Genomic DNA, 19,801 nt, shown 5'->3' on the forward strand with positions numbered 1-19,801 from the left:
ACGTACGGGCTTCATCCTGTCTTGAAAATTGGCCGACAGTAAGACATTGGCCGCAGCCATTTCCTGCATGGCTGCTGCCCTTTGATAAACCCGGGCAGCCATTCGTCTTACACCATTTCATCTCCAAGACCCGCCAGCACTCTTCCCGTCATCTTAGCTCTTATGCACACATGTATGCCGAATCGCGAATCGCAAAGTTACTGTCGCACAGCGAATGGAGCTGCAGTACACGTACTCCATACAGGTAAGCGATGCGCGCTACGGATTAGCGGCCTTGTGCACTGTGCTCCGTAAGGCGGCCACTAAGCTAGCCCCCGTGCGCCAAAACCCGCGCAAACAGCCCGTCGTAGTACTAGGCAGTAGTAGTCACTGGCGGAATAGGCGAAGTGCGCCAGGGCCAGTCACGTTACTCGCGGCACCAGCTGGCCTCGAGACGCGGCCCAGAAAGCGATCCCCGCTACGTGTCGGCCAACTCGGACGAGTGCGCCATGGAACCGTGACGAAGCGTCAGGCCAGGAGAAGCTGCTTCGCCGCTGCGTTCGCCGAGCTACACGAGTCTGCTTTGTTTGTCTTTCTCACCATCTCCACCCGCGGTGCGGCGAAGAACACGAGCCCCAGCCAGTCCAGCGCGAGCCGGACGCCGCACGACTCGCTCGCCGTGAAACGCTCGAGTGACGCACGACATGCTCAGCGGCGCCGACCCGTTGGCCCAAGGCCAGCAGGCCCGTCCCCGCAAGTTCACCATCCAGAGCCAGTTCGGCCGGGCGAGACAGCCTCGGAGCCGCAAGAACCGGCCCTGCGACGCCTGCCGGAGGCGAAAGACGGCCTGCGTGATCCCCTCGGAGCCTCCTTGTAAGTGACTTGGCGTGTGCCATGCTGCTCTTGGCCGTCGTCTCCCTTGCTTTGTTCCCCAGATGCTCTTGTTGCCAGACGTCTCGAGCCTCACCACGCGTCGACGAGGGGGGTGGGGGTTGTCTGATGTGTTGCTGCGTGTGGATGGATGATGCTGCTGCGGCGTGCTTGGGATGGAAGACGCCCAGGCGGACACAGGAGATGCTGTGCATTAGCCCGCATGTTGCGTTGGCATTGGACAGCTATGGATCTGCATAACGGGTACAGCTCAGCTGTGTTGAGCGGTACTCTATGTACTCTATGCATGACACGCACCCTCCTCATTTTGGCCGTGTGTATGTATGTGTATATGAGGCATGGCCGTTGGCCGATACTACGCATGTGCATGCTGCATCATCTCTCCACAGCATCTTGTTTCGTCTCGTCCCGCTTCCCCATATACCACATTTCACGGCGCCGCCGAGTGCTAACATCAACATCGCAGGTCTTTTCTGTAAGAGCAGGGGATTGGTATGCAAGTCTTCGCCAACCCCTGATGAGCTTTCATCTCAACAGGACAGCGCCACCGAGAGTACCACTGAAAATGGAGTCTCTGAAGCCGAGTTCGTCTCGCCTCCAGGCATAGACTCTTCGCCGGCACCACCACGCCGCAGCGTCTCGCATTCCAGCCCGGCAGACACTATCCAGTCGTCGGCAGGTCTCAGTGCCGCTGGAGACCTGAGTCTAGAGCCGCAGCCGTCAGTACCTGCGACCGTCGTACATCAGGGCTTGGTTCGCCAGACAGGCTCTTCCGGAGACACCTTGGAACAAACCTCATATGGCCTCTCGCCCCCAGTCCCTTTGGCATCCAACTTCCCTGTTCATACACTCGAAGATAATTTCAACAGGACAGCACACTCCATGGGGCCATCAGGTGAACAAGACATATATCTCCTGGATGCCTTCAGATGCCTCATCATAAGCGAGAACGATGAGATCGATGCCAATATCATCCAGGTATACCCCGGAGGCCCTTCGGCAGATGATCGTCCGGTTCACTTTCTGCTATTGGAAAATGAGAACCCCGACTTCACCAATGAGGCAAAGCAACTCGCATCGGACGAAACGGAGACGCTTGTGTGGCCCTACGGCGAGCACTTGGTGCGCTTGTATTTCAAGCACGTCCATCCCATATATCCTGTTGTCACCAAGACTCGTTTCCTGAGTCAGTACAAAGCCAACAAGATGAAAATCCCTGCGTCGTTGCGCGGTGCAATCTATGGAATGGCATGCGTATTCTGGGACATAAAAGAACCTTGTCCCTTTGAGCAGCACCAATGCATTGATCACGCCCACGAGGCCCTTAGGCGCGAACATGAGAACCCTAATCTGTTCAGCCTGCAAGCAGGCCTTTTGCTCCACCACATCACACCTCCCGACGTCGACAGTGTTGAAACGCCGAGCATGTGGACCATGACGGCGCAGACCACGGCGTGTGCTCAGACAATAGGTCTTCATCAAGATCCTACTCGATGGAGCATCGAACCGTGGGAGAAAAGAGTTAGAAAGAAGCTTTGGTGGGCAGTATACGCTTCGGACTGCTGGTCCGCAATATGCCATGGGAACCCTCCACACATAAGCCCGTCGTCATTCAGTACAGCTCCACCTGATATGGACGATATTCGAGCTGACGAGACTGTTCCTGAAGATTTACGACACATGGTCGAACCTGAGGACGCTGTCTTCCAGGCTTCGGTTGGCGCCCGGTTTTTACAGTTTATTAATCTTACGATTGTCCTGAGAGATGTGCTGGACTGCAGCTTGTGAGTTAACCTCTCTCCACAAAGACTCAATTCAAATCAGTAATTGCTAACGTAGCATCATCTGCGCAGTCAAATTCGACCCAACCCATCAACCTTGGGCGAGAGGGCAGCACATTTAAACATCTTGCGAGACAAATTCAAAGATTGGCACGTCCTGCTTCCACAGTGCCTCGCTCTTGGCCCTGAAAGAGGGCAAGATGTAGCTAGTAATTGTAAGTGAGCAAGTCTTTTATTAGAAAAGGAGAGGCTAAACTGTTTTTGTTCAGGCCCCTTGCATCTCACATATTATGCTGCTCAGGCACTCTTATACCGAGGTTTGATGTATCCTGCTACTAGAGCAGCCAAAGCCAACCCCGAGTCAAATCTTCGGAAGTGGTTTGTTCCCGCTCTTAGCGAATTTCAGAACTTTGTCTGCTTTTTCGATTCCATCACTGAAGAAGATTTACGTGGTTTTTGGTGCCGCCGTAAGTACTGACAGCTTTGGCGTCATTATGAAATGAACCCCCCCTCTCCCCATAATGTAACTGCGCTGACCAAAGAGAAAACAGATGCTCGATCTCAGCTGATCTTGTGTGGAAACTTTCTCATTTACCTCTTTCTGCTAGCCTCTGACCAGGGGCACATTGAGGCTGCATACCAGCTACTGCAAGAATTTCATCACGCTCTGAAGCGCCTTGGAGAGACCACCCACAAGCCTGGGCGGCTGCTTCTACGACCTGCTAGACTCAGACTGGATTCTTTCTTCCGTCAGGCGGCTACAATTTTGCGTGGAAATGATGCACCTATTATACCACCCATTAATATCGTCAGCTAATATAGGGCCTATGAATTCATCTATGAAGCATGTAAAAGAGAGAAGAAGTTGGTTGATTTTGTACGGAAGTTCGCATTGCTACAGCATTTGGAATGGAGTGTTGGATGTTAGCCCTTGTTTGCGTTGGTTGCAAGTTGAAAGAAGAAGAACAAAATGACCTTATCTTGCAGCCGCTAAACTCTATATCAATTTGACTATACTCCATATCACTATAAGCATCTTATCAGTATATATGCTGACGTGGCATACCTTGGCATACATGCGATGCACAGGGGAATCCAGCAGTCCGTTTTTCCTGTGGGAAGTATGCCCTCGCTGGTTATGCGCGCAATATCAAGGACAGCTCTGTCGACATACCCCGCTCATACGGCTTTGTCATTATTTCTAAGGCGGCAATGGCACGTTTGGTTATACGTTTTATATGTTTTTGCCATTATCCATCAATAACGTATATCTAGCGCCTATCATTTACATGGTGAGTTTATATAACTCAATTATGTACATTCCGGATTCTTTGCTCCCTTGTGAATTGTACAATGCTCTACTATGAAATAGCAACTCCCTTATCCCAGCTTCACGAGGTTCCTACTAATACTAAACAGATCGCTGAAGTCCAAGCTGATGCCACAGCTTCTGCGCAAATGCGTTTCCAATCTCCCATTTCCTCGCTCCTTCCGATAGTATCGCAGCAAACGGCGAAAGCCAAACTTCTACATTGCACTTACATAACTGAATTCCATGCAGCCAGATGTTGCCGCCATTTCGTATCCAGTTTTCTACTTCGGGGCTCTTTCCCGTCTCTAGGCACACAAAGCCAAAATCCAGCCCGTCAACGAGCGGCACATTCATGCAATCGCAAGTGCACGTCATGCCGTTGTTCTGTATCCATGTCCATAAAATGCCAGCCCCCACCGCGATAGTCATGTGGGCAATAGGATCGACGACTTCTTCTTTTAGCTCAGAAGGAGAAATGTGGCCGCCATAGATGCGGTATGCGAAGATGGCATGCGAGACTGCAATTCTGCTGTCCATGGACGTCGCCCACTCCTTGATCTCAGCAGTATTTGGAGGATACATGAGAGTGATGCCGCAAGGGGCCAAGCTTGATGTGATGCCTGGGAGATTTTGCATATAGCTTTGGGCATCGGCGTAGATGTGCATGCTAAGGAGGTGGTACATCATGGTGGCGCTGAAGACGTAGGAAAAGAATCGGCCCCGTGAGTACTTTTCCCAATCCTCGTGGAAGGGCTCTTCCGAGCCCATATAAGCCCTGAGGAGAAATTCAATATGCATCTTGTGTTGCTCTGGATCCATCCACAAGGCAGTCATGCCGTCCAGTTGTAGCTTGCAGCGCTTTAGACGGGCGGATATTAGTTCTTTCTGGTCGGCAGATGCGCACAGTGCCGGATTCGGGTTCCCTCGCATCTTGCTAAGGATCCAAACGTAGTTGGTCACACCCATCATGCGTATTTGTATGTCTTCAACTAGCATGACGGGTGAGATTGGCTGGTGCGATCCCAACGCGAGATCGCATATCTTGTACGAGGATCGTTCTAAGGGCTCGGAAGGCCATCTCCTAAAGAAGACATCGAGACCATGGGCGTTCCATAAGGCGAATGTGGAAGTTAATCCGAGACTCATTTCTTCGCGTTGGACTGATGGTGGTTGTTGCGTTAATAGCGAGATGTATGTATCGAGTTTGAAGAGAGTGGTGGTAAGCCTAATAAAGACACGCTCAGGGGTTAGCATAGCCACTTCAATTCCCAATGAAAGACTTGAAGCTTCAATTTTACCTTTTCCACTTCTCTTTCATGGCAAACGCCCATGGGGGGAAGTCGCCGCTGAAGTGGATCCTGATCTGATGCTCTACGGCTTCGGCGTTGAAGACCTTGAGCTGGCGAAATACGGTGACAAGGAGGCTGTACAGGAGGCGAGCTTTCTTCATGAGTTTCTCGTTCTACGATGATCAATTTAGTATCTCTGCATCGTATCTCTTCTGGAAAAAAGATGGCACAAAACTTACTCCGCTTTCAAATGCAAAGATGACATTCAACAAGGCTGATTGAAGGGTCCTGATGGGCCAGACGCCGGCAGGATCGACAGTAGTCTCCGTCTGCAGAGAGTTAGGCCATGTAAGTAAATTGCCTCTCCATAATTGAGAGAGCAACTTACAAGATCAGCGAGGAGGGTTTTAACAAGGTTGCTGTGGATTTCAAATACGATGCTGTTGCCTGCAGTCTCGTTCTGCACCCAGGAGCCTATCATGATGACAGTACTTCGCAGCCCGATGGAAATTACTTCCCGCTCAAAAGTCGGGATGTGCAATATGGGCCACCGGTCATGGAAATGTCTCATGTATGCTTTTATACATTCCGAGGACCATTTTTCTACCTCCGGGGGCAGCTGTAGTTGATTTCTTGACAACGCTTCTGAAGAGAGAGGATTGGAAAGAACATTGAGGATTAGTTTCAATCCCGCTGTGGCGATGGATGGATCTGGATGCTGTGTTCCCTGAGTGATGGGGGCCACTATATTCGTGTAGATGACTTGGCTTATATCAGGTTTGGGAGTGTCTTTGGGGTCTGAGGTCTGTATGCTGGGCGTGGGAGGATCGGGCGAATTCGATTTAGAAGCTAATGGCAAGGAAGAGACGCTCCTTCGTCGCAAATTAGATGCGCCATTGGGTCCAGGCCCTCTTGTGAAAGCACAGTCTATGCCTCGCTTGGTACATAGAGAGCATCGAGTGCCTCCGTCACATCGGATCTTGCTGGCGTGGCAAGCATCACAAGCCCGTACCCGTTTAGAATCTGAGTGAGCAGGGCCATCGTGTAATGTTAGGTGGCGGCGAAGAAGATCACTGTAACGACCGAGTTTTCTAACCTTTAGCCTGCGTCTCTTTGGTCGAGTCATAAGGGGGGAGCTCGTTTTCCTTTTCATTTACTCCGGGCAGAGAAGGGGACGGGGGAGCAGTACTCTCTCTACTCACCTGCGACTAAACGATCGAGAGCACACATGACACGTAAAAGAGGGACTGCTATGTATAGCCTGGTGGCGGCGAAGGTGTTCTTTGCGTAGAAAGCCTCTGCCGCAGTGGCAGAGATGACGCTGTCCCGATGGGGGGGCATCTCCTGAGGCTATTGGTGTCTCCCACTTCCCATCCGAAGGTGGACTCTTCGCGACGTCGTTACGGAGCACCTTAGAATGCGATGGGATTACCGGGGATCTCGTTAGCCAGGCCTGCTGTCTAACAGATCCGCTTATGCGGCTGAACGAATGAACGAGTCCCGATTTGGGTAGTGGCCTATTAAACTCCCTTTGTCTCTCTGTCTGCCTAGAGAAATCTCGATATCTTGACCTTGAGAGAGAGATCTCGACGCTTGGACGGCAACCCACTCAACTCCACGACTTCTCCCACTGGACCCGAGACCTTTGGGGGATGCGAGCCCGCGACTTTAGTCAACGGGATTACACGGAAACGAAAAAAGAGATTGAGATGCAGTCGTCAAAAGGCCCCAGAGAGGACTTATGAAATTACCAAGCAACGCACCAACGGTTCGGGCGCGATACACTTTTTGGTGGTTGAGATAGATCGGATCGGAGCGGTGGTGGGATAAAGATGTGTAGTTGATTAAAAACCAAGATCCACGAAAAAAATAAAAATAAAAATAAAAAATAGCGGCCACCAGATGGAATAAACAGCAAATCAGCGTTGGTATCAAAGATCTAGAACTACTCAGAAATAGCCTGCATGAAGAAGACAAAAAAAGAACAAAATACTTGGGCGCCGGCAGAGTGGCTGTAAGGCTCCGGGGTAGAGAGGATGATAAATCTGCTTTACTTGGAGGTTTTGAGTTCGGCCATCCCACTTTGAAATACAGGCTGTTCAACTCTAGTGGCCTCGTCGGCATCTCCCACTCCGAAACAAGCCTAGCTGCGATGCTAGATATGTCATCCGCCGGGCTGTCCTCTTTCCAGCCTAGGCTGGCCTTTGACTAAACCGTCGGAGGCTGTCCCGGAGTGGTCCATGGAAGATTGAGAGATTGCTGCCGGGATGAACAACAAGCGGAATTAGCAGGGAATTGATGTTCAACGCCCCGGTTTCATTATCTAGCACACCAGCCATACAAGGCCAAAGTCGCGGATTTACAACTAAATGTATCTTTTTTTTTTCTTTCTCTCTCTATACTGCTTGTACTTCCCCTACTACTTCTAATATTTCTACTACTTGTAATTTTCTAAGTGTTATATATTTCTGAAACATTCATATGTGTAGACTAACTACCTTATTACACTAACAGCTGACATGCTGGATAACAAAACTACGTATAGCTTGAATAGCGATTCCAGATTTAGAAGCAGGGTGGGAGGAGGAATTAGTAATCTGGGTCGCCGTTACAGATGCTACCCATCATCCCACGAGAAAGCTACGAGAATTATGGGGGCGGACGAGTCTTTGCGGGAGGCTAGAAGATTGCATAATCGCGGAGACAGTTGAGCACTTGCCAGTCATGGACCCTCTTGAAGCTGAGTAAATAAGGCATTTGCTATGTGGGATGAAATGGCGCAAGTAGAACGGAATATGCATGGCCTCATGTTGTCTCAGGTTTAAAAGAGACAGAGTTGTCAACCGTCTTGTCCAATTTACACAGCAGACTTTCAACAAATTCGGAACCAGATTCTTACTCTACTCTGCTGAACAATAAAAATCATCATGGCTGCTCTTCTCAAAAACGTTGCCCTTATTGGCGCCAGTGGTAGTGTAGGCAAAGTACTCCTAAAGGTCTTTCTCGACGATGGAAGATTCAATGTTACAATCCTTCGTCGGGGCAGTTCTAGCGCTACTTTCCCCAGCACCGTCAAGGTCGTCGACGTTGATTACGACTCTCTCGAGTCTCTGACTGCTGCTCTCGCCGGCCAGGATGCAGTTGTATCTACCATCAACCCAGCTATTCCCATCGACACACAAAAGAGATTCGTCGATGCTGCCATCGCCGCCGGCGTCAAGCGCTTTCTTCCTTCGGAGTTTGGTTGTGACTTGAACAACGAACTTGCCAGGACGCTACCAGTCTTCGCACCAAAGATCGAAGTCCAAAATTATCTAAAGGAAAAGGCTCAGACAACCCCACTCACATACACCTTTGCATACAGCGGCCCGTTTTTGGACTGGGGCCTCGAGCATCAGTTCATCCTCAAGACGGTCGACAGCAAGCCCAGTCTCTTTGATGGTGGCAACACCGTCTTCAGCACCACGAACCTGAGCACCGTGGCCGAAGCTGTGCTTGCCATTCTATCCAAGCCTGAGGAGACCAAAAACCGCGAAGTCCGGTTTCAGAGCGCGGCTATTTCTCAGAACGGGCTCCTCGCGCTGGCCAAGGAGGTTGCGCCTCAACGAGATTGGCAGCCCGAGGTGGTCAAGGTAGACGACCTGGTTCGTGTTGCGGACGAGAGGCTGGCAAAGGGGCTGTTTGACCATCAGACTTTCGCACCCTACCTTTTCCGTGCCATTCATGATCCGCGGTACGGCCCGAAGTTTGAGACTCTGGACAACGAATTGCTGGGATTGAAGCAACTGACGGAGGCGGAAATTAAGGGCATTCTCAAGCAATATTTGAAGGAGTAGATATATTAATCGTGCTGAATAGGCGAGGTTTGTATTGTAATGGACTTTATAGAATAGACAAGGATACAACATTCACATTCTCAATTGGTTTTCCAAGCTCCAATATGCCATAGGTGACCGCTCATCGTGATGCATGTTTTTTCTTCGTATCAATGACGCATGACTAATTGTGTGACAAATGGCTACTTCGCCATGAATGTGGATCAAAGCAACGGTATTTCCCCTATTGGTTACGATCACCTGGTAGGAGACGTGCGTAATCTCGTAATCTCACCCGCCTTGGCGGAGTAAACAGCGCAGGGGGCTATCAATTGAAATGTTGTGCATAGCTAAAATAGTGCTGATTTCTCTACTATTAATGCCAGATTAAATCATGATATCTTGTTTATTTAACTAGCGACTTCGAATATTATTCACGTAGTTGGGATGTAAGATGCATCCGGGGTGTTATATCACATCCCGTGTGGCTTTTGTTATGTGTCGTGCCGTGAACACTGCTACTAGTTGGCAAAAGAGTTGTTACAATGGCGGTGATGGAGGCATCGTTACACAGCGGTCTACTACGCTGCCTGGATGTTAAAACATTGTTATGCGTTCTTGAATAACAGATATCAAGTGAATAAGCTCTCTACGCAGTCTTTTGTTTATATTGCTGTACTTTTAAGATGGCGACCATAAGGGCAACGTTGCTGTCAACCTTCATATCATGACCCTACATACAAACTCAAGCTTTCGTTGCAATCCATTGAAGGCTTTTAGTTGTTCATCTTAGCCTGATCTATATAGGGTATAACGATGGGAAATTATTCTTTATACGGCTTTAGATTCGAGTCTGAGTCTCTTCTATTAGTTTCTGACCAAGAAGAGCTCGGCAATACTGAAGCAGAATACGAGCAATGGCAGAACCTGCTTGAGTTAGACGCACAAGTAAGGTCTTGCATTACTATATCAATTGAGTCCATACATGGGTTTAACGTTCCAACAGGCGTCCATCTCTCTGCAGTCTCCAAATAACCGCTACGAGGCAAATCAGATACCAGCTGCAGAACACATTAGCGTTCAGAATTACCACACTCAAGGTTCTGACAATCAACAAACCAGACGAATAAATGTCGCCCATAGGCATTCGCATCTACCACAGCTCATCGATTGGGGTTCCGATTCCGGCTCAGGGATTGAGGATATAGTGGGTATCTACGGCAATGATCCCCAGGGCCTGCTAGATTCGCCCGACGAACCTATTTGGCAGATACTATACTCGTTTTCTTACCAGAATAGGCTCGATCCAGGGCGAGATGCATACGAACATACTGTTTCTGCAGAGAACGAGGCGGGGGCTCCACACGCGACCATCAAAAATGAATCTGAAGACGAAAATTACCCATTCGAGATAATGGTGGAGTCAGAAGAGGAACATTCTCATGATGAAGATAGTATTTTTGATGTCGTGTCAGAAGAAGAGAGCACAGATGATGAGTGTGGATTTGAAAGCGACGATGAGGACGCTGATGAAGACAGCGACAGCGACATGGATTTAAGCGAAGATGACGGTCACCTCGAGTTGGCCGAAGAAGCCGGCGAAACCACATACATGCTAGGAGGAGATCTCTTGGTCCGGATTCCAACGCACTCTGTGTTCGATCGATACTCCCCAGAGGAGTATTTGGGCGAAACCATTCTGGATATTGAATGGCCCAACAGTGGATGGCAGAATGCATTTAACCAGACAGAACAGAACTAGACATAAAACGAAATTGAATTTCTTCTGTAATTAAAAAAAAAAAATGAAGTCTTTGCTGGTTCTCTCTCTCTCTCTCTTCTCTAGCCTCCAGCTCTTCGCATCTAGACAAATAAACACTCAGCGCACACGGGGAATAAAAAGTAAACAAGCCATGCCTATAAATCGGCTCAATCCAATCCAAACTCTCAATAATACACCCGCTTCAATCCTCCTCTTCTGAGTCTTCGACATTCTTCACAGGCTTTGGCTGCGGCGGGAACTTCATCTTCCTAGTACCCTCAACTCCCCAGCCTCCCAGGCCTCCAGCAGCTCCTTCGCCCGCGAAACCTGATGCCGCTCCAATGGCGAGCTTGCCGGCAGGTTGATTCCCTGCCACGCCGGGCGCGGTCTCGGCCCAGGTATTGAGCTGGTCGCGCGTCTTGCCGGTGTATTTGAGGATGTCTTCGTCAGTCACGCCAGGCCCGCGCTTCTTGTCTTCGTAGCGTTGGTAGAGGCTTTTCTTGCCCGCGGCGTTGTCCGTTGAGTCGGGGCTTGAGCTGGAGTTGCCCATTGTTGCTTTGTCGGTGAGCGAGTTGCTTTGGGCTAGTATATGTGATTGCAGGTTGTTTGTAGTTTGTAGTTGAGTAAATGATCAAACATTGACTTGTGATACTCGCTGCTTTGAAATTGTGGAAGAAGCAGACGTCGAGGTATATAAATCATGTACAGGCTATTCTTCTCAGCCACATGTGGACTATCAAGTATTAGATCACGCGTCTTCTCTAGGCCAGCCAGTCACCGTCATGATCGACTAGTCCAGGCCCCGAAAATAAGCATACTCGGATTTTGTCACCGATTTGATCAAGAATCTCGTGCCGCTCACCTCATTCGCCTCGCAAAGCTAAGCAGAATGCGAGAATGCGGGGTCAAAAAGGGCCGATGGAACGCATCATTCCCTTCGTAGCTCAGCTCAGCCTCACACTGCGCCTTGATTCCGCGCACATTGTACACCATTTTGTCGGGATCGTCGAGTGCTCCGCTACCCCATAGGCTATCGACCGATATGAACAAGCAAAAATCGATGGCTCCGTCTGCCAAGATGCTGTCAAAGTCGCTGTTATCGGCTCAAGCCGAAGGCGAGGCCGCCTCGGAGACTTTGACAGATCCAGAACCGTTAGTTGGCGTATCTTTGGATACTGTTTTAGACGTGTCTTTGGATATTGAATCAGACGTGTCTGTAGGTGTGTCTTCGGGTGTGTCTTTGGGTGTCTCTTTCTGTGTCTCTTTCGTGGCATCGCCGTCCTTTGTCTTCTTCGCAGCCACCAGTGGCTTCCTCCGGCCGCCTGCAGGCCGTTTATAGCCCAGCTTCCGCAGCGTGTGGCGGATACAGTACTCGCCCACGTCCCATCCGAGCGCCTGCGGAATCTTGCCAAAGGGCATCAGCTCGTTCTCCTTGGAAGCCTCCATAAACGCCTTGAGCTCCTGGACCTGCGCCTCCGTGAGCTTGCTGGGCCGCCCGGGCCGCGTGATGGGCGTCTCCGTGTGCGAAAGGGCGTACTGGACCTGGCTGAGAGACAGGTTGAGCTCCGCGCTGATGGCGGCGTGTGTGTAGCCCAGCCGGCGCATCAGCTGAGCATCGCGTCGTTGGTCGCGGGTGGTGTCGGGCCGCCTTGACTGCTGGTCTGGCTGATCTTCCATCTTGTAAAATAGTAAAATAGTATGTCAATCGCTTCCACTCCTGTTGATATCAAACAAGATGCTTTGACGGGCGGACTAGCGGCGGCAGGCAACCAACAGTGTTTATTATAGATATGAGAGATATGAGCTATTTGGCGCGTGGGGAGTGATCGTCGTTTGTCTACAGGGCATTCTCTCCAACGCGTCCTCTTCCTAATCTGCTATAAAACCGGGGTGCCAAGTCGGCCTGAATGACACCATTGGCTGCCATATACATGTAGGTATATCACATATACACCCAAGGGGGGAAGACACAAGGGACGCAAAAGAGACCAAGAGATAGGAAATAACAAAAAGTTTTAATTACCCGTCGGCTATGTATAGCCCACGCGCAACAGCCAGGATATGGACATAAGTATATACGATTTTCTTTTGTACACGGAATGCCGCATTGAGGGTGTTATATGTCCTGGCACTGAGACACAACCGGGAGATTTCAATGTGGGACCTGGAATTTTGCCTCCAATCACAGAATGAACTTCACGTGTAAAATATTACAAAGATTCGAGCACGGTTATTGCAAAGTCTTAATATTTCCCATTTCTTCTATATGATTAAACTGCTCTCTTTTGTTTTTCTTCCTCTCGCTTATTTCGCTTAGTTGTGAGGAGCCAATCCCAGGGTGTTGTTGCCAATGTTGAAAGCCACAAACTGCGACTTGAAGAAGATGTCACCGTAGACACCCAGTCCACCTTGCGTAGTAGCCTGGAGACCGCCGAAGCAAGCTGCGTAACCACCCATGTCAGTCATCAACCATTCGGAACACAAGCGCTGTTTAAAGGGGGAGACGTTGTAAACTTACTGTTTCCAGAAACAGGCGAGAAGTTGAGATCGGCACCGCTAATGCGGGCGACGTAGTTGCCACCAACGTCAAGGTCAAGATCGGGAAGCTGAGCATCGCAGGGGACAGTGAAACCACCAGCCTGAGCGTTGTTCTGGGCACCCTGAACCTGGGAGTAGTAGCCGTTGACGATGATGGGGTCGGCAAGGAGGAGAGTGGTACCGGTATCAGCGATGGCCTGACCACCCTTGGTAGCCTGCTGGGTAGTGCCACCGTTGACGGCGAAGGACTCGCTGCTGAACTGCCAGAAGCCCTGGCTGTTGTCGACATTGACGAATGTGAGATCACCCTTGAAAGCAGTGGAGTCGATGGCACCGAAAGTGTAGGTTCCGGGAGCACCCTTCTTGAGATCGGCTGTGAACACGGGCTCAGCGAGAGAGCTGGCGACGTTGTCGAGGAAAGTCTTCTGCTGCTGGGGCTGGACGGTGTTGAGCTTAGAGAAGGCAAGGCCCATCAGACCATCGTTGGCCTGGTCGTTGACGAATTGCTGAGTAACAGCGGTAGCAATCTCAACAGCCTGGGCATTGAAGGAGGCACCGCCAACGTTGACAACATCAGTACCAACGTTACCCTCAGCACCGGAGCCGTCACCGTATGAGACCTGGAAAGTAGCACCCTGGATAGCCTTGAAGGTCTTGCTCTTGGTGGGGTCGAAGAGAGTGTGGCCGGCGGTGAATTGAGAGGACATTTGAGTGTTGAACACCCAGAGATCAGAAGAGCCAGTGTCGAAGTCGAGGTTCAGGGTCTGGCCACCAATGTTGACAGGGGACAGGAACTCAACATCATTGCCTTCAGGGGTGTTGGTGACGCTTCCAGTTTGACCAGAGGGGTTCGCAGCGGGCTGAGCAGCACCAGTTCCGTTTCCAGCAGCTTGACCCTGACCTTGACCAGCTTGGCCCTGACCAGCTTGACCGTTGCCCTTGCCCTTGCCCTTGCCCTTGTGGTGCCTTCCACCACCGTTTCCGTTTCCATTTCCGTTTGCGTTTCCATTTGCGTTATCATTTCCGTTTCCATTTCCATTTCCAGCGTTGTTGTTGTTGTTGCCACCAAGAAGGCCAAGCTCACCGAGGATATCGGCAAGGCTCTGGCGCTTCGCCTTAGGGGTTTCCTGAACAGGGGCGGCGGCGGCAGCAACAGCTCGGCGGGCGGCGTCGGTAGCCTTTCGAACCTCAAGAGCATCCTTCAAGTTCTGGGGCATCTCCATACCGAACTTGCGGTAGGCCTTTCCCAGAGCCTTCAATCCATCGTTTCCAGTGAAATTGGGGTTGGCTCTTCGCTCCACCTTGAACGAACGCTTCTGCATAGGGACGGCCGAAACCAGGGCAATGAAGCCCAGGAAAAGGGCCGCCAAAAGTAATCGTGAATGCATAGTAAACGAGTTTCTAACAAGTCGGGGGAAAAAAATAAGGGAAAAAAATAATAAAGAGGGTAGTTTTGGTTTTTTGGTGGTTGTGTATATACAAGAAAAAGCAAATTAAACCCACACCAGGTGGTTAAAAGAGAACTAAACAAGAAGAAAATGAAAGGGAAAAAAAAATGACTTTGCTTTCGTCCCTCACAGAGGTGGCTGGCTAAGAAAGAAGAAAAAGAAGAGGAAACAAAAAAGGCGAACAGAAGAGCAGGATATATATGCACTTTTCCATCTTGATGGACATCGGGAACAGGGGCCCAGGAGACGCGGACAAGTCTCAGGATCTACTACCTTGCAGACAGGAGACGGCCAGCCCCATGTCTGCCTTTAGCCTGGCCTATACAGCGATTCCCCATAGTTGCCGGTAGCGCGAGATTTCCTTTTTGCCTCCTCATTTCCAAGCATTGTGGTGAGCCGCATCGTCCTCTGCAGCCGGTTCGTGGAGATGGCTGACCGGGGGGCTAAGCTTCAGACACAGGGTGCCTCACAATAGGTGGGCCCTCGACGGCTTTGGGCCGACAACTGGATGGAATCAACGCCATCCCGGCCGGTCTTGCTACGCACTCCGTACTAGCTGTTGATATTCCGCTCTGGTCAGCCGAGGATTTGCAGAGGCCGTGGCCCGTCCACGCCGTTAATCCGGGAATGGTAGGTGTTGTGGTTTTGAATCTTGATGATCAAAGCAAGTGCGTTTACACTAGAGCGACCAATACCACCAGTAAGCACAGCGTGAGGAGCAAGACGTGCGTGTTAATTTCCAGCAGTCAATGCTCAATTTCGGCTGGAGGCATGAAGGGATCGAAGCTGCAGAAATACGATCATCCAATCGGTCCCGTGTGCGAAGGGCTGCTGGAGCTGTGTAAGTCGGCTATCTAATTTCATAAATTACGAGCGGACCCTCTCGCATTGAGGTCCTCATTTCAAGCGCATTGAAGCCTGTTCTGCACGAGTTCGGCATCATTGCCTGCCGCGCTCCATCCATCCAATGTCATGACGCGGACTCCATTCGCAAATAGTAATTGCGATACGAAGGGGCCTTATTTGTACCAAAGCGCCTCGCCTTGACGCAAGAGTAAGTGTTCAACAAGAGCTTTTCTCCTTCTGTTCTTGCCTGGTCTCCTTCAAACACGCCGTTTCAAAGACAAAAAGGACCCATAGCCAACCAAAGCCTCAAAACACCGCTGCGGAGAATCGCTGGTGTTTCACAGGGGCTGAGACGCCCTGTTCATGGCGCTGAAACAGCGAGATCCCGGCGCGTGGTGGCTGAGACCCCATCTTCTGAAACAGGCAACGTAGCGCCCACTTGGGCCAATCGTGAATATCCCCTCCAATGGGAGGTGCGGGAGGCGGGTAATCTCGCCGGTTTACTACATTTCGCGGCAATGTTTCTTAATTTTGCTCCCGGTTTCCGTGTTTAGATGGCACTTTTTATCCAGTGTTTGAGATTCGACAGCATTCTAACAAAAGAACATGTGCCCGTTCATGTGAAGCTGAGTTCCTTCAGCCGATGATGATCGTCGGTCAATGCTTTACGGCGTAGACTACTGCATTGGGACCGGAACATTAGGCTTCATTGTGTGACAACAAGCTTTTTCGGATGGATTGATGGTGCCGAAGATATACTACAATATCATGGTAACTGCCGAGGAGATACGGTGGCATTTATTGCGGAGCAATTCTAATTGTAGAGTCAATTCGATACTAGGATCGCAGTTGAGTGTAGGGTAGAGCATGAAGTGGTCATGAGCATCAAGCGTGATGAGAATGCAAAGCATTTACACAAGAAATAGATGCGTGCATGTTTCGATCAAGATAGATGTGCGCTTGGCATATAAACAGCTTGGCATATAAACAGCTTGGCATATAAACAGCTTGGCATCTATACACCTTGGCCTCTCTATAGCTTGGCAACTAATCTGCTTGGCATATAAATAGCTTGGCATATGAACGGCTTGAAAGGATTCATTACTGGTCATCCTAAAATGAAGTGTTCCTTGCGTGTCTTTGCCTTCTGCTATATTCTCTCTCCACTTTATGAAGTGTTAATCTATAACCAATGTCTCTACGCCGCTCAATTAACATTATGTTGTGGCTTCGGATATGTTGCTAGGCATGTGTATACGCTATATTGCCACCATCTAGCTCATAGGACGTTTCAATGCAAAATCTCATCTGATTCATTCTTGGCGTTTGAAGACAGCACACTGATTGCAGGCTACGTACTATCTCTCTTCCCTGCTATTCACGACGAATTAGAGAGTTGGCTCCACAAAGGCCAGCGTGGGCGTCATTGTCAGCAGCTGCAACTACAACCAATGCTGCACTGCGGTATGGATTGTCCAGGTATGGAGTTGCTCCAACTTGTCGTAATCATCGTCCTGTACAATGCAAAGAGAACAACCCAAAGATATTGTTCACTAGGATCTTTTACAAGTTACATACAATGCGTAGATGAGTTCGTATTTGTTGTGAGTATGAGTCACATGTCGCAGTATCAATTCTCGGTGCATGTAGTCATCTTTCGTAATGAATTTATTTGCAGGTCTGAAATATGACTGACCTCCAGGCCTGTAACTGCTATCATCACCAATCGGGTTTCCAGCCCTTATACTCTCCCTTGCCAACCCTCTCACACATGGCCTTCAACGATTCCGCGAGGTACTCGTAATCCTCCATGTCCAAGTATATCTGCGCGCTCGTTCTGAACCATAACCTATTTCCCAGCAAGAACATGGGCACAATCGTTTTATAATCGTCCGCAAGAGTTCTCATCAACCACGCCACAGCCAAGCTCATATCTTCTGCTGGTACAACAATCTCTGTCTCCTTGGCTTCTGGCCCCTTCTCTCCCTTCCACAAAGGCAGCGCAATATTGGCCATCGCGCAGTTAGTCAATGTGCCCTTGCTGTTATCAAGAACCTCTGTGCCCAGCACCCCCGCAACATGCTTGCTGCCCTTCTTGTTCAGATCCCAAAGGTAATTCAAGATCCTCTCCTCCCCACCAAGGATTTCTTTGCGATAGGCCACGGCATCCTTGACACAATAGTTTGGCGAGTAATCCTTAGTGCCTGCCCACTGAAAGTTGTTGATAAAGAAGCTTTTGGAGCTATAAATATCCGGCGGCGTGGTCCGCGTACCGGTCTTGGGTATATACCCATGGCTCGTCGACAGCGTCGACGGCAGCAAATGCTGATTCCGCACCGGGACGTAAAAGACGGCGCACCCACGCGGCACAAACAGCCATTTATGGCAATTCGACACGAAGAAGTCGGGATCCGCCTCGGCGAGGTTCAGCCGCACCATGCCGATGCCCTGCGCGCCGTCCACCAAGCTCAGCACGCCGAGCTCGCGGCAGGCCTTGGTCATGGCCTCCCAGGGGAAGACGAGGCCTGGATTAGAGGAGACGGTGTCGAAGATGCAGATCTTGGCACGTTTGCCCTCAGCCTCGACCTGCTTGACCGCATCGCGGAACCGCTGTAGGATCTCCTCGTCTTCAGTGGGATACGAAATCTGGATCTCACGGCTGGTAAACTTGCCTTCACCATGGAAATCGTACAGGAAGTCAATTATTTTCCCGCACGCCTCATAGACGGTTGTAAAGTAAAGGGCAACATCCTTGCCGTCCTTGTCCCATTTCACATTCTTGAACACGGTGTTGACGCCCTCCGTTGCGTTGCTCACGAATGTGATCGTCTCGACTGGCGCATTGACAATACTTGCAACAGCTTCACGAGACTCATCATTGAGCTTGCCATGATCGTAGCGGACGAAAAAGTCGGGTCGTGCCTCGATGTCATCCTGGTAGTGACGCAACTTGTCCTGAATGACTCGGGGGATGGAGCCAAAAGAGCCTGGTCAACGCATATATATATGCGTTACATGGTTATTTCTGGTTATCAAATATGAATAACGTGATTCTATGACACACTCACCTTGGTTGAGGTTCCTCCACCCAGGAGCAAATAGGAAATCCTTTTTTAACTGTCCCCCAAACACCTTGAAACCGTCCGCTCCAATATTCCCTTCCTCCAAGCCATTTTGTTGCTGGACCGTAACGGAACCCATTATTGCTGAGACGCTAAGAGCAAGAGTTCAGCTATAGTAATCTCTTGAAGCTGAAAGTCCTTTTCTTCGGCCTATCCCAGCCTATATCTATTTCCCCATATCTGTCTCCCCACTCTCCTTAAACTATGCTCTTTACAACTCTCTCTTCCGCAACCGGTCCACGGAATCATCCTAGTTGAGTCACTTAGTTCAACCATAATCAACCGCTAGAATAAAATCCCGATTTCTTAACGCATTATCGTAACCGATATGACTCTTGGCCCTCGTACTATCGCCTTTCGCCCCACCCACTGCTTGAGCAGCTTGGGCTTAGGTTTGCCTCCACCAAGCTGAAAAGTCCAAGTGCAACTCCGCAACACCAGCTCCAGGGCAGCGGAATTCTGCCGTTCACGCATCAATGACCTTTTGGCTCGATACTATGTGAATACGCATTCACTATTTTGTGCTTATATCTTGAGTCTAGTCCAAGTTTGTAATCAATACCCGTAAATCCTTGAGCTACCGGCGTATTGAGCCGAGCTAAATCATCAACGGCGCCCTTTGGTGAGGGGAATGAACGTTTGGCGATAGGCGATAGCATGCGCCGGTAGCGGCCCGTTTATAAGCGTGACAGAGATTAATCATGCGAAATCATTTCATTGTAGCCGATATAGATTTATCTACCTTATCCCTAATTATACTCTTTAAGAGGAAAGGAAAAAAGAAAACGCATGAATCACGCCGAGCGTTGCCAGAATCCCTAAACAAGCTGTGACTTAATGTGTGCCTTGTGAGGAAAAAACAAAGAAAAAAAAGGCACAGCGCTGTCGTATTAAACCATCATAACCGCCAACACCCGTGTAAATGCTCATCATATATGCCGACTCTCTATAATACCCTTCACTAGTTCAAGGCGTCTATCAAGGCATAGTTCTCCAAAGAAATAAGTGATATGAAAAA

General features: G+C 49.8%; 8 protein-coding genes across 8 annotated transcripts; 3 read left to right on the forward strand and 5 right to left on the reverse strand.

Annotated features, from left to right (window-relative positions):
• The first annotated feature begins 11 nt into the window (after window positions 1-11).
• Window positions 12-5,326, forward strand: TrAFT101_006763 (uncharacterized protein). Its single transcript, XM_066127870.1, has 6 exons — window positions 12-852; window positions 1,337-2,654; window positions 2,724-2,866; window positions 2,921-3,118; window positions 3,203-3,943; window positions 4,071-5,326. The coding sequence occupies exons 1-5, from the start codon at window positions 684-686 to the stop codon at window positions 3,466-3,468; spliced, it is 2,094 nt and encodes a 697-aa protein (XP_065983983.1). The 5' UTR covers window positions 12-683; the 3' UTR covers window positions 3,469-3,943; window positions 4,071-5,326.
• Window positions 3,811-7,276, reverse strand: TrAFT101_006764 (uncharacterized protein). Its single transcript, XM_066127871.1, has 5 exons — window positions 6,442-7,276; window positions 5,641-6,325; window positions 5,492-5,581; window positions 5,262-5,425; window positions 3,811-5,188 (listed from the first exon to the last, which is right to left on the reverse strand). Exons 2-5 carry the CDS (start codon window positions 5,821-5,823, stop codon window positions 4,063-4,065), a joined length of 1,563 nt encoding a protein of 520 aa, XP_065983984.1. The 5' UTR covers window positions 5,824-6,325; window positions 6,442-7,276; the 3' UTR covers window positions 3,811-4,062.
• Window positions 7,277-7,993: 717 nt separating this feature from the next.
• On the forward strand, window positions 7,994-9,164 carry TrAFT101_006765 (uncharacterized protein). Its single transcript, XM_024908520.2, has one exon. It carries the CDS (start codon window positions 8,180-8,182, stop codon window positions 9,086-9,088), a length of 909 nt encoding a protein of 302 aa, XP_024758419.1. The 5' UTR covers window positions 7,994-8,179; the 3' UTR covers window positions 9,089-9,164.
• Window positions 9,165-9,883: 719 nt separating this feature from the next.
• Window positions 9,884-10,829, forward strand: TrAFT101_006766 (uncharacterized protein; the record flags this gene model as incomplete). Its single annotated transcript, XM_024910048.2, has 2 exons — window positions 9,884-10,015; window positions 10,074-10,829. 2 exons carry the CDS (start codon window positions 9,884-9,886, stop codon window positions 10,827-10,829), a joined length of 888 nt encoding a protein of 295 aa, XP_024758420.2.
• A 202-nt stretch (window positions 10,830-11,031) lies between these two features.
• On the reverse strand, window positions 11,032-11,379 carry TrAFT101_006767 (uncharacterized protein; the record flags this gene model as incomplete). The annotated part of the gene is made up of 1 exon (XM_024900699.1): window positions 11,032-11,379. The coding sequence occupies one exon, from the start codon at window positions 11,377-11,379 to the stop codon at window positions 11,032-11,034; it is 348 nt and encodes a 115-aa protein (XP_024758421.1).
• Window positions 11,380-11,933: 554 nt separating this feature from the next.
• TrAFT101_006768 (uncharacterized protein) lies at window positions 11,934-12,506 on the reverse strand (the record flags this gene model as incomplete). The annotated part of the gene is made up of 1 exon (XM_024898746.2): window positions 11,934-12,506. The coding sequence occupies one exon, from the start codon at window positions 12,504-12,506 to the stop codon at window positions 11,934-11,936; it is 573 nt and encodes a 190-aa protein (XP_024758422.2).
• Window positions 12,507-13,057: 551 nt separating this feature from the next.
• Window positions 13,058-15,247, reverse strand: TrAFT101_006769 (uncharacterized protein). The gene is made up of 2 exons (XM_024908521.2): window positions 13,348-15,247; window positions 13,058-13,270 (listed from the first exon to the last, which is right to left on the reverse strand). Exons 1-2 carry the CDS (start codon window positions 14,753-14,755, stop codon window positions 13,143-13,145), a joined length of 1,536 nt encoding a protein of 511 aa, XP_024758423.1. The 5' UTR covers window positions 14,756-15,247; the 3' UTR covers window positions 13,058-13,142.
• Window positions 15,248-17,317: 2,070 nt separating this feature from the next.
• On the reverse strand, window positions 17,318-19,318 carry TrAFT101_006770 (uncharacterized protein). The gene is made up of 2 exons (XM_024905381.2): window positions 18,730-19,318; window positions 17,318-18,648 (listed from the first exon to the last, which is right to left on the reverse strand). The coding sequence occupies exons 1-2, from the start codon at window positions 18,860-18,862 to the stop codon at window positions 17,381-17,383; spliced, it is 1,401 nt and encodes a 466-aa protein (XP_024758424.1). The 5' UTR covers window positions 18,863-19,318; the 3' UTR covers window positions 17,318-17,380.
• Between the last annotated feature and the right edge of the window lie 483 nt (window positions 19,319-19,801).

This window comes from Trichoderma asperellum, chromosome 4 (genome assembly GCF_020647865.1).
Source record: "Trichoderma asperellum chromosome 4, complete sequence".
Taxonomy (NCBI): Eukaryota; Fungi; Ascomycota; class Sordariomycetes; order Hypocreales; family Hypocreaceae; genus Trichoderma; species Trichoderma asperellum.

What these genes read in the sequence shown, in the direction of transcription:
- TrAFT101_006770 (XM_024905381.2), bottom strand. Translation starts at nt 18,862, where the DNA reads ATGGGTTCCGTTACGGTCCAGCAACAAAATGGCTTGGAGGAAGGGAAT. An exon ending in GTGGAGGAACCTCAACCAAG is followed by an intron (nt 18,649 to 18,729) that starts GTGAGTGTGTCA and finishes TGCGTTGACCAG; the next exon opens with GCTCTTTTGGCTCCATCCCC.
- TrAFT101_006765 (XM_024908520.2), top strand. Translation starts at nt 8,180, where the DNA reads ATGGCTGCTCTTCTCAAAAACGTTGCCCTTATTGGCGCCAGTGGTAGT.
- TrAFT101_006764 (XM_066127871.1), bottom strand. Translation starts at nt 5,823, where the DNA reads ATGAGACATTTCCATGACCGGTGGCCCATATTGCACATCCCGACTTTT. An exon ending in AAACCCTCCTCGCTGATCTT is followed by an intron (nt 5,582 to 5,640) that starts GTAAGTTGCTCT and finishes AACTCTCTGCAG; the next exon opens with ACGGAGACTACTGTCGATCC. An exon ending in ATGAAAGAGAAGTGGAAAAG is followed by an intron (nt 5,189 to 5,261) that starts GTAAAATTGAAG and finishes TGTCTTTATTAG; the next exon opens with GCTTACCACCACTCTCTTCA.
- TrAFT101_006763 (XM_066127870.1), top strand. Translation starts at nt 684, where the DNA reads ATGCTCAGCGGCGCCGACCCGTTGGCCCAAGGCCAGCAGGCCCGTCCC. An exon ending in GATCCCCTCGGAGCCTCCTT is followed by an intron (nt 853 to 1,336) that starts GTAAGTGACTTG and finishes TCAACATCGCAG; the next exon opens with GTCTTTTCTGTAAGAGCAGG. An exon ending in GCAAGATGTAGCTAGTAATT is followed by an intron (nt 2,867 to 2,920) that starts GTAAGTGAGCAA and finishes GTTTTTGTTCAG; the next exon opens with GCCCCTTGCATCTCACATAT.
- TrAFT101_006769 (XM_024908521.2), bottom strand. Translation starts at nt 14,755, where the DNA reads ATGCATTCACGATTACTTTTGGCGGCCCTTTTCCTGGGCTTCATTGCC. An exon ending in CTCGCCTGTTTCTGGAAACA is followed by an intron (nt 13,271 to 13,347) that starts GTAAGTTTACAA and finishes GTGGTTACGCAG; the next exon opens with CTTGCTTCGGCGGTCTCCAG.